This window comes from Mucor velutinosus (assembly GCF_035048745.1).
Source record: "Mucor velutinosus strain NIH1002 chromosome Unknown tig00001544, whole genome shotgun sequence".
Lineage (NCBI taxonomy): Eukaryota > Fungi > Mucoromycota > Mucoromycetes > Mucorales > Mucoraceae > Mucor > Mucor velutinosus.
In genome coordinates, this window is record NW_027041908.1 from 161,797 (window position 1) to 174,546 (window position 12,750).

General features: G+C 43.9%; 2 protein-coding genes across 2 annotated transcripts; one reads left to right on the forward strand and one right to left on the reverse strand.

The window, feature by feature from the left end:
* Positions 1–758: 758 nt before the first annotated feature.
* ACP2_1 (mitochondrial acyl carrier protein) lies at positions 759–5,876 on the forward strand (the record flags this gene model as incomplete). The annotated part of the gene is made up of 1 exon (XM_064824665.1): positions 759–5,876. One exon carries the CDS (start codon positions 759–761, stop codon positions 5,874–5,876), a length of 5,118 nt encoding a protein of 1,705 aa, XP_064680042.1.
* A 785-nt stretch (positions 5,877–6,661) lies between these two features.
* Positions 6,662–12,298, reverse strand: ATC70_005375 (uncharacterized protein; the record flags this gene model as incomplete). The annotated part of the gene is made up of 1 exon (XM_064824666.1): positions 6,662–12,298. The coding sequence occupies one exon, from the start codon at positions 12,296–12,298 to the stop codon at positions 6,662–6,664; it is 5,637 nt and encodes a 1,878-aa protein (XP_064680043.1).
* Positions 12,299–12,750: the final 452 nt, after the last annotated feature.

The following is a 12,750-nucleotide window of genomic DNA, read 5'->3' on the forward strand; positions in this document are numbered from 1 at the left end:
CTGGTAGCTGGCGCTCTAGGTTTAAACCTGCGCTTCTTATTCTTGTTTGTGTTTAGTCTGTCAATGATATCCTGCAGATCTAAATCACTGTCAGAATACCCTTCAACCCTGACATCACCCCCCTTCGAGACAAATGTTCGACCTTGAACATCACTTGAACTTGATGAACCAGTGGCTGTTGAGGATATAGATCATCTCTGAGAGGCAAATGTATTAAGCGTCGTTTATTACATAAGAGGATCTGAGAATGAGCTGAGATGCATAGTAGAAGCGAGAGGTCTTTATTCAAGCAGCACGAAGGAACATGAGTGGTGCCATCAAATGGCTAATCTATATCCTGGTTCCTAGAGAGTGGTAGCCTATGGTCTTTCGTCCCTGGAAGTGGGTTTCAATTCCGACAAATGTTCTTCCGTCAAAGCTATTAGGAAGAACATTCTATCCTGGATCATCTTTGTTGTTTATCCTTGACTGGTGGTTCATGAGTTCTGATGCAGCACATCCTCGTTACTGGTTCAAGGCTTATACAATTATCCCGCATTCAAGATCAAGGTCCTATTGCTGCGGCACTGTCAAATAACTATAAATACCTTTGATATCTACACTAGTTTTGATCCCTATTCAATCTTGGAATAACATAATAAATATATTCAGTTCTAATTGTATTTACTCTGTCTATATTTTGTTATTCTAAACATTTTTTACAATTAATTACTGTACCTCTATATATTGCATTATATTATCCCAATCCTAAATCAAGAATGTCTGCTGGTTCTGTGTCCTCTAATTCTACTGCTGGTTCAGCAAATGGTTCGATTCAAGTCCCTGGGGCTACTGCGGCTGGTCTTCCTGTTACGCTGGAAGATTTCGATCTCAATCCTTCTATGGATGGTCTTACCGAGGTTCTGTCTCAAGACGGTCAAGTGCTTGATGAAGACGAATTGATGGCTGAACTTGGTGGTGGTTCTTCGGCTTTGTCTGCGTTTGAGCCTCTGGAGAGTGTGAGTGGAGAGGTTGGATCTGGGGGGAAGTCCGCAGCTGAGCCATTGAGTGAGGCGATGGAAGCAAGTGAAGAAGCTTCATTAGAGCATGCGTTGAAGGCATTACGTGAAGAAAATGCGAAATTGTTGAAGGTGGTAGCAACGGCACCTACTGCGAGAGAGCGTCATGAGGCTTTGCGAGTGATTAGCAGCAATAAGGATGCGATTGTGGAATTGCGTAGCTATCGGGATGTGGTCAAGCCCAAGACAAGTGCGATGAGTCGTGGAATGATGCGTAGTGAAAATTTGGCTCTGAATCGTCGCGATTTACCCAAATTCCAGTTGGTTTCTGCAGCGGTGAAGGCTTTTCCCAACGAAGAAGTGTTTGAGAGCGTAGATCATTACTTGCGTACTTTTGAGAGCATCTTGAATTCATCATCGTTGGACTTGGAAGCGCAGTGGGCCAAGTTACTTCCGTTGTGTATGCCCAATGGGGATCGTGCGTGGGTCGACAAGACTTTGTTGAAGTGCAGCTTGTGGTGGGAAGCGAAGCAAGTGTTCTCTAGACGCTTTGGGTCTGCAGTGATTACTCGTCGCAATACGGATTTAGTGTTTACGATGGTGATGAGTGCGTCTGAATCCATTATGGATTACTCGTGTCGATTCCAGCAAGCAGTGTACAATGCGGGCCTCCAGTTGGATGATCCAAGAGTGGCTGATCGCTTCATGGCGTCGTTAATCTTGCCGGTACAAACGGCTGTGCGCATTACCTTGGTGAGAGAACAAGGCACTGAGTCGTGGACAGTGGATCGAATTACCCAAGTGGCGCGCGATGTGTTGGGAGATGACAACCGTTTCTATGCGCATGCAACAGCTTTGCTGCCAGGTGCTGCGGTGAATGAGGTGGGTTCTGCGAGTGAGGATCGTCAAGAGCGTCGTGGGTACCAAAGATCGTCAAGAGGGATGTCATCAAGTGGAAGACGTAACTATGGAGGGTTCAAGCGAGTGGAGAGTAGTGGTGGAACCAAGAAGTATCATTGTAAGCAGCATGGTCCGAATGATTCCCATGGATCTAAGGAGTGTCAGTTTTTGAAGTTCGAGAAGGCCAGGAGTGAAGGCAAATGCGTGAAGTGTTGGAAGCCTTTTGAAAGAGGACATGATTGCGGCACTCGTCGTCCTCCTGGGGTTGGTCCGTCCAACACGGCTCTGAATCATGAGGTCTTCGCGGCAAGTGTGGTTACCAAGGACAATGAGTCGTCGTCCTCGCCAGGGGCATCAGCTTCGAGGGATGCCAATGCAGACGATGCCAATAGTGTCGCTGATCAAGATCAGCTGATGAGTGAGTTGGCTTTCCAATGTAAGTTGCCTAGTGTGAATGTGAACAAAGCAGAAACTAATTACTTTGCGTTGTTGACCCCGTTGTTGATATGTGTAGAATCTAAGAATATCAAGGTCATTGGCAAGGTGGACACCGGGTCCCAAATTAGTTGTATTAGTTTGAAGTTTCTAATAAATGTGCTTAAGATCAAAAAAGTGAGAAAAGTTGATGGGTACCTGAAATTTTTATCCAAGTCTGTGAAGCGAGTGGCAATGACATTTCCATTGAAATTTAAATATGCTAATGGCATTGTATTTGAACATGCATTAGAAGTGGTTCCGTTTGAGCAAGGGTTGGACTTTGATGTCCTGTTGGGAGTGGATGTGTTGCCAAAGATGAATATTGGGCTTACTGGTGTGGCGTTTCGCATCGACAGTGAGCATCAGCATTCAGATGCTACAGAACATAATGAAAGAATGTTTGAGAATATCAATTTGGACTTTGAGGGCAAACATTTAGAGGCGGATAACTCACCTGCGGGTACTGAGGAAGAGCGTCAGGAGTTTAAGACATATATGAGCGAAGCCTTAAAGAGAAATGAAGAGATACCTATCGAGTCGTGTTGTCCATTGCCAGAAGCTATAGTGAAATTACCTACAAAAGAAGGAGCGACGGCGCATCGTCGTCCCTATCCGATTGCTGAGTCGTTGAAGCCTGTAGTAGAGAGACAAATTCAAAAGTGGTTGGATACCAAGACGATCGGACGTTCGAGAATCAATTCGTCCTTTAATAGCCCTTTGCTGGTGGTACCAAAGCGTGACAAGTTGGGAAATGTAGTGGATCATCGTGTGTGTCTGGATGTGCGTTTGTTGAATAGTATTTTGCCACCTCCCTACAATTTCCCAATTCCTTTAGTAAAAGACATCTTTGAGAACTTGAGTGGTATGAAGTATTTTGGGACCACGGATTTGAAGGATGCTTACCACAGATTTCTTATTGAAAAAGAGAGCCAATTTAAATGTAGCTTTAGTTTTAACGGCCAAGGATATTATTTCTTGAAGGCTTGTTTTGGATTATGCCAGCTGCCAAGCCAGTATCAATTTACACTATCTACGTTGCTAGCAGGATTGCAACAAGTGCGTGACGAGTCAGGACGAGTGGTATCTACTACGCAGAATTTTCTAGACGATATCATTATCGCTGGCGTGGATTTTGAGCATTACAAGGTAGCCGTAAAAACGGTGATTGATCGGCTTACAGAGGCAAAATTGATTTTACAGCCGAGCAAGTGCCATTTTATGCAGAGAAAGGTGCGGTTGTTAGGCTTTGTGGTCGATGAAAAGGGCATCCGAGTAGACAAATCCAAATGTACAAATGTGGCGAATTGGCCTGTACCCTCAACCAAGAAACAAGTGCAGCAGTTCATGGGATTAGTGAATTATTTGCGTTCACATATTCCAATGATCTATAGAGTGGCGGCTCCGATCACGGACCTCATTAAAGACAACAAGAATGTGATGAAGCACTGGACGAATCAACATATAGAGTGTTTTGAGGCAATTAAGAAGATATTGCAAGCGGATTTGTTGATCAATTACCCAGATTTCGACAAGGAATTTATTATTGCGTGTGATGCCAGTTTGTATGGAGTAGCGGCTGTGATTTACCAAGAAGATGACAAGGGGCGTCATAAGTATGTGGGTTTTATTTCAAGCACACTGAGTCCAGCGCAGCGTCGTTGGTCCACAACGAAGCGAGAATTGTATGCGATTGTGTTGGCGTTGCGGAAGTTTCAAACGTACATTTATGGGCGTGCGTTCCGGGTACTGACAGATCATCGAGCATTAGTGTATTTGCATTCTCAGAAAGTGGTAAACCCTATGATGGCTGGATGGATTGAGACTATCCTAGATTTTACATTTGAAGTCGTGCATTTACCAGGAGCAATGAACATTTTTCCGGATTTATTGAGCAGACTATATCCACCTGTGGAGAATGAGAGTACGCAGTTAATAGTGGAGGAAAGTGAAGAGCGTAGTCGGGAGAGACATGAGCAAAATCGCAAGAATCGTGGTGCAAAAAATATGATTAAGAAGAAGCGGTATAGCAAAGATCAAGCAGTAAATATCTTTGCTACACAAGTGATTGAAAATGCGAAGGAAGATCTTGATTACATGACACCTCCTGAGGAAGAGCGAGATGAGATTTTACAAGAGATTCACATGTTTGGGCATTATGGCGCACAGGCGATTGTGAGAGAATTGCACTCGCAAGGGTTGCATTGGGCTAATGTGTATGAAGATGCTAAGAGGTTGGTCAGTAGCTGTCCAGAATGTCAGAAGCACAATATTGCAAAGAGAGGGTGGCATCCGCTCAAGAATGTAGTTTCGCTTCAGCCGATGTCGCATGTGTCAGTGGATTTGGGTGGCCCAATGACGATGACCTTTGATGGATATGTGTATATAATGGTTGTCACAGATCTGTGTACCAAGTATGTGATTGTGCGCCCATTAAAGTCGAAGGAAGCAACGAGCATTGCTAGAGAATTGATTAAGGTGTTTGGGGATTACTCATTTCCTATTATTATGCAGAGCGATCATGGTGGGGAATTCGAGAATCACTTGCTTCAGGCAATCAGTGAGAACCTAGGTTTGCAGCGCAACTATTCTACCCCATACGCAGCCAGAGGTAATGGGAGTGCGGAGGCGAGTGTGAAAATTGTGATGAATACGCTGAGAAAAATGTGTAACTCTAATGCGCGAGAATGGAGCGATTACCTTCCAATTGTGCAGCTTTGTTGTAATCGTTACATCAAGAATAAGTCGATGACTTCGCCGTTCTCGCTGATGTTTGCCAGGCGAGTTACACTGCCAGAGGATTATGCCAACAAAGACAAATACCCGATCCCTAAGGATATCACGTCAGTAAAAGAGCTTGAAGAGCGTATTGACTACATGCACAAGGTGGTATTTCCAGCGATCAATGAACGAGAGGCCAAGATGAATGCGATTATGCAGAAGAGGTTTAATGACAAGCATATGCTCGTGGACATTCCAGTGGGTGCTCATGTGATGGTAAAGATACGTCAACGACCAAGCAAGTTGAGTCCCATTTATGATGGTCCATATACGGTCATTCGTAGAAATCAAGGCGGGTCATACGAGTTGAAGGATGAAATGAATGAGATTCTTCATCGCAACTATGTACCATCCGAGCTAAAGGTGGTGAACATAGATGAAAAGGCCATTGATGATGAGTATTTCGAAATTGAGGCGATTCGAGATCATAGGGGCAAAGCAGCGAATCGTGAGTATCTCATCAAATGGAAGGGCTATGGTGAACGCATGTGTTCGTGGATAACTGCAGAAGATGTATCGGATCCCCATATTTTGCAAAGATATTGGCAAAAGCATGTGCAGCTGCAGAAGCAAGAAGAAGGGCGCATCCGAGAGCGAGTGGCTCAAATGCCGAGTAAGCAACAGAGGAAACGCGCTGCCACTGGGGAAGCAGATCAGGCGGGGGCTCCTCAATCCCCAGCGAAGCGGCGTCGGGCCACTTATGTTAGGAAGAAGACAGGATAAGTGGGAAGGTGAGCGACAGTGGGGACGAGGTAAGAGTGGTGATCGAGAGGGTGTTGTCATGTGTTGTGGTAGCAGTGTACCTTTTTACCTGATCATTGTTTTTTTTCCCATTGGGTTTTACATTGATTGGGATGTTTTAATGGCCATTGTTCCGAATTCATGATAACACATAGGAAGTATTTCAACGAGCCAAGCTTGTGTGATCTATCTCCTGTGATGTAGTGTTTATCGAATCGACAATTCTTGCAGTATTATCGATTCTGGTGGGGACGAATGTTGAGGATATAGATCATCTCTGAGAGGCAAATGTATTAAGCGTCGTTTATTACATAAGAGGATCTGAGAATGAGCTGAGATGCATAGTAGAAGCGAGAGGTCTTTATTCAAGCAGCACGAAGGAACATGAGTGGTGCCATCAAATGGCTAATCTATATCCTGGTTCCTAGAGAGTGGTAGCCTATGGTCTTTCGTCCCTGGAAGTGGGTTTCAATTCCGACAAATGTTCTTCCGTCAAAGCTATTAGGAAGAACATTCTATCCTGGATCATCTTTGTTGTTTATCCTTGACTGGTGGTTCATGAGTTCTGATGCAGCACATCCTCGTTACTGGTTCAAGGCTTATACAATTATCCCGCATTCAAGATCAAGGTCCTATTGCTGCGGCACTGTCAAATAACTATAAATACCTTTGATATCTACACTAGTTTTGATCCCTATTCAATCTTGGAATAACATAATAAATATATTCAGTTCTAATTGTATTTACTCTGTCTATATTTTGTTATTCTAAACAGTGGCAGTGTTTGGCATGTGAGAAGAGAGATCGACGCTTTTTGCAGGTTGGGTGGTCTCATTTTGCGTGTGAATCTTTGGAATGGCAGGAGTTTTGAAGACAAAAGTACTTTTTGGTGGCCCAGGACGAGAAGTAAGTACAATGGGGGTTTGGTTTGTATCAGTAGGAGGGAAAAAATTCACAATAGTAGTGGAATCAGGTTCTGGCGTAGCTTGACTAACAGAAGGCGGGCTAGCAGGAGGAACAACATGAGGTTCATTTCGAAGATCTGGCACCATATCTGTATTTTCTGGCTCTGACACACGTTCATCCAGTTCGAGATCTGTATCCACACTAACTGTTTCGTTGATTGCGGCGTCATCACTTGTATTTGACACTGTAGATTGTGATGACATATAAGACGATGTTGTAGAGAATGACGATGATGGAACCATGACAGGTGGTGGAGATGGTGCTGATGGTTGATCTGGAATTTCAATATCGCTATCAGCCAACGACGAAAAATCGTATCCATCCGTAATCTGATCCAATCCATGCTCGTTGTCCTCGATTTCATCCATCACACTGCTGCCATGTAGAGAACTATCCTCGTCTGATATCTGTTGCTGTGCGACTATATGATGATACTGAGTGTTGTTTGGTGATTCCGTTGTAGTGGTGGTAATGGCGGTAGTAGGTGGTGTAGTTGAACTGTGTGTTGGTGTGCTGTGAATTGGGACAGGCATATCGATAAAATCATCTTGAGGCTGATTCAGACCTAGATTTGAGGGAAAACCCGGTGTTGATGATGAGGCAGTAGTGGTAGTAGTGCCATTGGGATCAATGGAATTGGTGTTTGAATCAATACGAAGACGATCAGCTTCACGAACCGCACGACGACTAGAAGTAGGATCATACCATGGCTCTGTTGGTTTGTCACCTTTTGCTGCTTTCAATCTGTCCACATGCACCAATGATTGCAATGGTTCACCAGTAACAGTCTCTAGTTGATAAGTACCAAAGTCAGGGAACACCTTTGTCACTATGTAGGGTCCTTTATAGCGAGGTTCCAAACCAAATTTGCCTTCATGAGTTAGCATAACCATGTCACCAATTTCGAAATTTGTAGGCTTGATCTTGGCATCCCAACGTTTCTTGTCAGCTTCCCCCATGGCTTTCAAACGGAATTCTGCAGCAGCACGATGTTGACCAAGTAATTCTAGTTCACGCGAGGTCAGGTCAGCTACAGTGCGTTTATTCAACAGCATTTCTTTGGTAATATATGGCCTCAAAATATCACCAGGCAGTCTAGGTTCGCGTCCGTACACCAGATAATAGGGTGAAAAACCAGTTGTTGAGTGCACTCGAATTCGACTTGCCCACAAAGCCGCATGTACAAAATCATCCCAGCGATGAATAGCACCATTGACGTACTTACGAAGCATTTGCTTGATCACGCCATTGTATCGTTCAACTTTGGAGTTGGTGCGAGGGTGGAATGCCGAGGTCAGCTTGTGGTTTGTTCCAACACGCTTGGTATAAGCTGCTACAAGGCCACTAGTAAAGTTGGCACCTCGATCCGTCACAATTTCAGAGGGACAGCCAAATCGCATGACAATCTCCTCATAGATGAAATCCGCTACCGCTTCCGTAGATGCTACAGGTACTGATCTTGCGATAGGCCAGTTTGTGAGGTAATCCACAGCCGTCAACAACCATTTGTTTCCATTTCCAGTTGTAGGCAATTCACCCACAAAATCCAAATGCCAACGATCAAAAGCTTGAGGTATTTGTAGAGGGTGCATGACATCTTGATGAACATGATCACGACGACTATTCAGCTGACAAGCAGTACAAGTTTTCAACCAGTCTAGAATATCCTTTCGCAAACCTGGCCACCAGTACCTTTCCGTGAGCATTTTCAGCATAGTCTTGATACCAGCATGCCCAAAAGCTTCATGATACTTGAACACTAAATCAGCACGATCCGAAAATGGGATGAATTTGACTTGCTTCACTGATCCCTCCTCGGTCTTTATCAATCTATATACTGTCCTTTGACGTACTACAAACTGATCCTCTTCCTTTTCCATGCGCTTCCTCAACACATCTGATTTCATCTTCTCATAGTTCTTGTTGACGTACAATATTGGCCAGTCCGATTTGATGGTGTCAGATAGCTGACCCCAAGCAGCATACAAGTATTCAGGTGCCAAAGAAGGAATATCCTCACCATTGTCCACAAGCAAATCTGGCTTTCTTGAGAGAGCATCGGCCACCTGGTTGTCCTTTCCGGCTTTGTATTCAATGTTCGGTGAGAATGCTTCATAGTCTGCAATCCAGCGAACAAGACGGGGTGTGGGGTTCAGTTGAGATTTGAAGTAGATCAGAGGCTTGTGATCACTATACACAGTATAACCACCTTGACAGCCATCAACAAAACAACGCCAAGTTCTCAAAGCATGAATAATAGCAATCAGTTCACGTTCTTGGGCAGGCAATTTCTGTTCAGCCGGAGACAATTTCTTTGATTCATACGCAATTGGCAACCAAGCAGAAGAATCAGAATCCTCTTGTAAGAGCACTGCGCCTACTCCAAAATCACTCGAGTCAGTTTCAATACGGTATGGCTTGCGCATGTCAGGTAGTTTCAATAAAGGAGATGATGTTAGCATTTGCTTGATGGCTTTGAAACTAACTTCACATTGATCATTCCAGACAATAGCGCGCTTCTTAGCACCATTACCATGGGTTAATTCAGTAAGAGGGGCAGCCACAGAAGAGAAATTCGGGCAGAAACGGCGATAATGCTGTGCTAATCCAACAAATTGACGCACCTCTTGAACATTGGTAGGTCGTGGCCAGTCTTGAATAGCTTTCACTTTTGACGAAGATGGCAAGATGCCGTTTGCCGAGACCTTGTAACCCAAGAATTCCAGTTCACGCTTACCAAACTCACACTTTTTCAGGTTGACAATGAGCCCTTCCTTTTCAAAGATGGATAATACTTGACGAACATGCTTGATATGGTCTTCTTTCGTTTTGCTAAAGATACAGCAGTCGTCCAAGTAAACCAGGGCGAACTTGTCAATGCAATCCTTTAAAACTCCGTTCATCCAAGTTTGGTAACTGGGTGGGGCATTTGAAAGCCCGAAAGGCAGCACAAGCCATTCCCATTTACCATATCGGGTATTAAATCCAGTAAGTGGGATATCAGAGTCTTTTAGCCTAATTTGGTGGTAGCCTGAACGAAGATCCAGGCAAGTGAACCAAGAAGCACCTTGCAAACGATCCAGACATTCGTCTATACGAGGTAGAGGAGTAGAATTACGGATAGTAACCTTGTTCAGCGCACGGTAGTCAATACACATTCTCATTTCACCATTTTTCTTCTTGACGAACAATACAGGAGCACCCCATGGTGACGACGATGGTCGAATGAGGCCCAGAGATTGCAATTCGGTCAGTTGACGCTGTAATTCATCAAGTTCAGCTGGACTCATACGAAAAGGAGGTCTATTGATGGGATTGACACCTTCAGGGACGTTGATCACATGCGAGAAATTTTGTCTGTTGGGTGGTAGGCCAGGTAATTTGTCTTGAAAAACCGTTGGAAAATCCTTCATCAGTTGATCTGTCCATACCACGTTCTCTTGAATAATTCCAGTGCTTGCGCCATCCTTCTCTCCTTTATCCATCATGTACAAGAAACATGCATTTGTGCCTTCCTCCTTCAACATTTTTTCTGCTTGAAGATGAGATACCAGATAGTTTAGTTCAGGCGGTTGTTGAGTTGGTGTGCTTGCCACACAGGAAGACGACGTAGGTGAGATAGTGGTTTTACCAGAACCACAACAAGACAAGGTCCATGTATCATCAAACCAATCTGCAACAGGTTTGTGTTCCTTGAGCCAGGATCTACCAAGAATGACATCAAACTTTGTATCAAAGACGAATGCTGACATTGGACTTGTATGACCTTGCAAATTCAAATCGTAGACAATCTTTTCATTGATAGGAGATACATTCCCACCTGCAGTTTCAACCTCTCTACCGTGGATCACGCTACGATGGCCCTCAATCATCCTTGCAATTCTGCTTGAGATATAGTTTTCACTCGCACCATTGTCAATTAGGCACTTGACATTGACTACACCCGGAGATCGGTTGAGTCTGATAGTTGCTCCATACAAAGGTAGAGTTGAGGTATTTGCTGCATTCAGTAGGTTTGTCAGGTACACCGAATCAGTGGTGAGATCAACGGTAGTTGACATATCCAAGTCATGAATTATAGGGGTCAATTCCACAGGACGACGGGCATTTGAGTTGACAACCACGGGGTTTGAGTCTACCTTCTCTTCCACGGTATTCGATACTAAGCCCTGATCCAACGAGGGTGGCGAAACGACATTTACCACTTTATTGTTGTCTGGCACAGGTACAGAGACATTATCAGGGGGAATAACAGGCACAGAAACCAAAACAGGAGAAGAAACAGCAGAGGCATCCATCATGGCAATGACTTGATTCAAATCATCCATCTGTGCATTTCTTTTCTCATCTGCAATTTTATCACATAAAGACAGCAAGTAAGAGGAGCCACTAGCTTTATTACTACTTTGACATTGGCTGCAATCACAACCATGGTTTTCCTCTTCCATGTATTCAACATCCAGAATACAGTTCAAAACACCAACATTCTTGAATAGCTTGCGTCTAGTGTCCAGATCCAATTTGTCGAAAGCATGCATGATTTCAATGGCACGAATGTAGCAGTTCTTGGTGGTGTGTCCAGTTTTCTTGCAGTGGAAACAAGTGAGACTGGGGTCATGTTGTCTACCACGGCCACGGTTGTTTCTGTTGTTGTTTCTGTTGTTATATCTGTTGTTGCTGCTATTGTGGTTGTTGTTGTTGTTGCGATGCATGATGGCATCTAAATCCATAGGCTGTACGTCGCTGTTGATGTTGTATCTGGTGTTTGTCTGAACACCAGCACTGATCTCCGGATGATGCGCAAATTCATACGCCAAAGCATCAGAGAACAGTCTCTCCAAAGTACGTGATTCGATAGGCATGGCACGAATCGAAGCAATCAAATCCTTGTCCTTCAAACCTCTCATAAAACGATCACACTGTTCACGTTCACCGATATCCTTGATGGGAATGACAGCATCCATGAAGCGATCCACATAATCACGAATTGAACTTGTTTGGCGAATGGTAACCAGAACATCACGAGCCAAATCTTGGTCATTGGAGGGACGGAAGTTGTTGATCAAGATTTCCTTGAGTGCGGTCCAAGTGGTAGGTGTTGTGAAATGACTGTTGGGGTCTTCATGATGAGCCACAATGGTGGCAGCACGCCCAGATAACAAGGAAGAAGCAAAATTGTAGGTGCGTTCGTCAGTCCATTCATTGTGCAGCTTTTGTTTATCAATCAAACGAATCCAGGCATCAATCTCGCTTGCATTGCGATTTCCACTGTAAGTAGGTGGTGTTGGCAACTTGACAGTAGGTGCATGATTTTGTGCCTGAATGAAAGCTTTCATCATGTTGGTGAGCATGACCTGGTTTTGTTCCATAAATTGAGAGTAATCTGGTGAGATTTGAGGTTGTTCTCCTTGAGGATTGGGTGCTTGCTGATCAGCCATGTTGGGTAATGTGTTGGATGTTTGATCGAGAATGAGGGAGAGTATTGATTTGAGGTGTGAAATCTTGGTTGGTTGTATTGGTTGTATAGTAGTGTAGTTTGCTGAATGTTTGTGTCAATGTATATAAACAATTCAGTATCAGGTTTGGGTTCTCCGAGCTGGTGGAATAGAAATCAACACGAGCGAGATGTATAGCAATGTATAGTGTTCAAAGATAGAAACTAGGAACGACTATGAATATAGGAGGGTTGACTATTATGATTCAGTAAATGCAAAGATCTAATATATCTGTTTCGATCTTTCCCTTTAATGAATACTTAGCCGGCGTGTCTTGCTGTTCAACTTTTGTTTACTATTCTGCTGTAGGCGACAGGATAGAAAAAAAGGAAATAAAAAAGTACGAAAGTTGCTACCAATTGTCAGATGCGAATACGTAGAGATAGTATATGCAA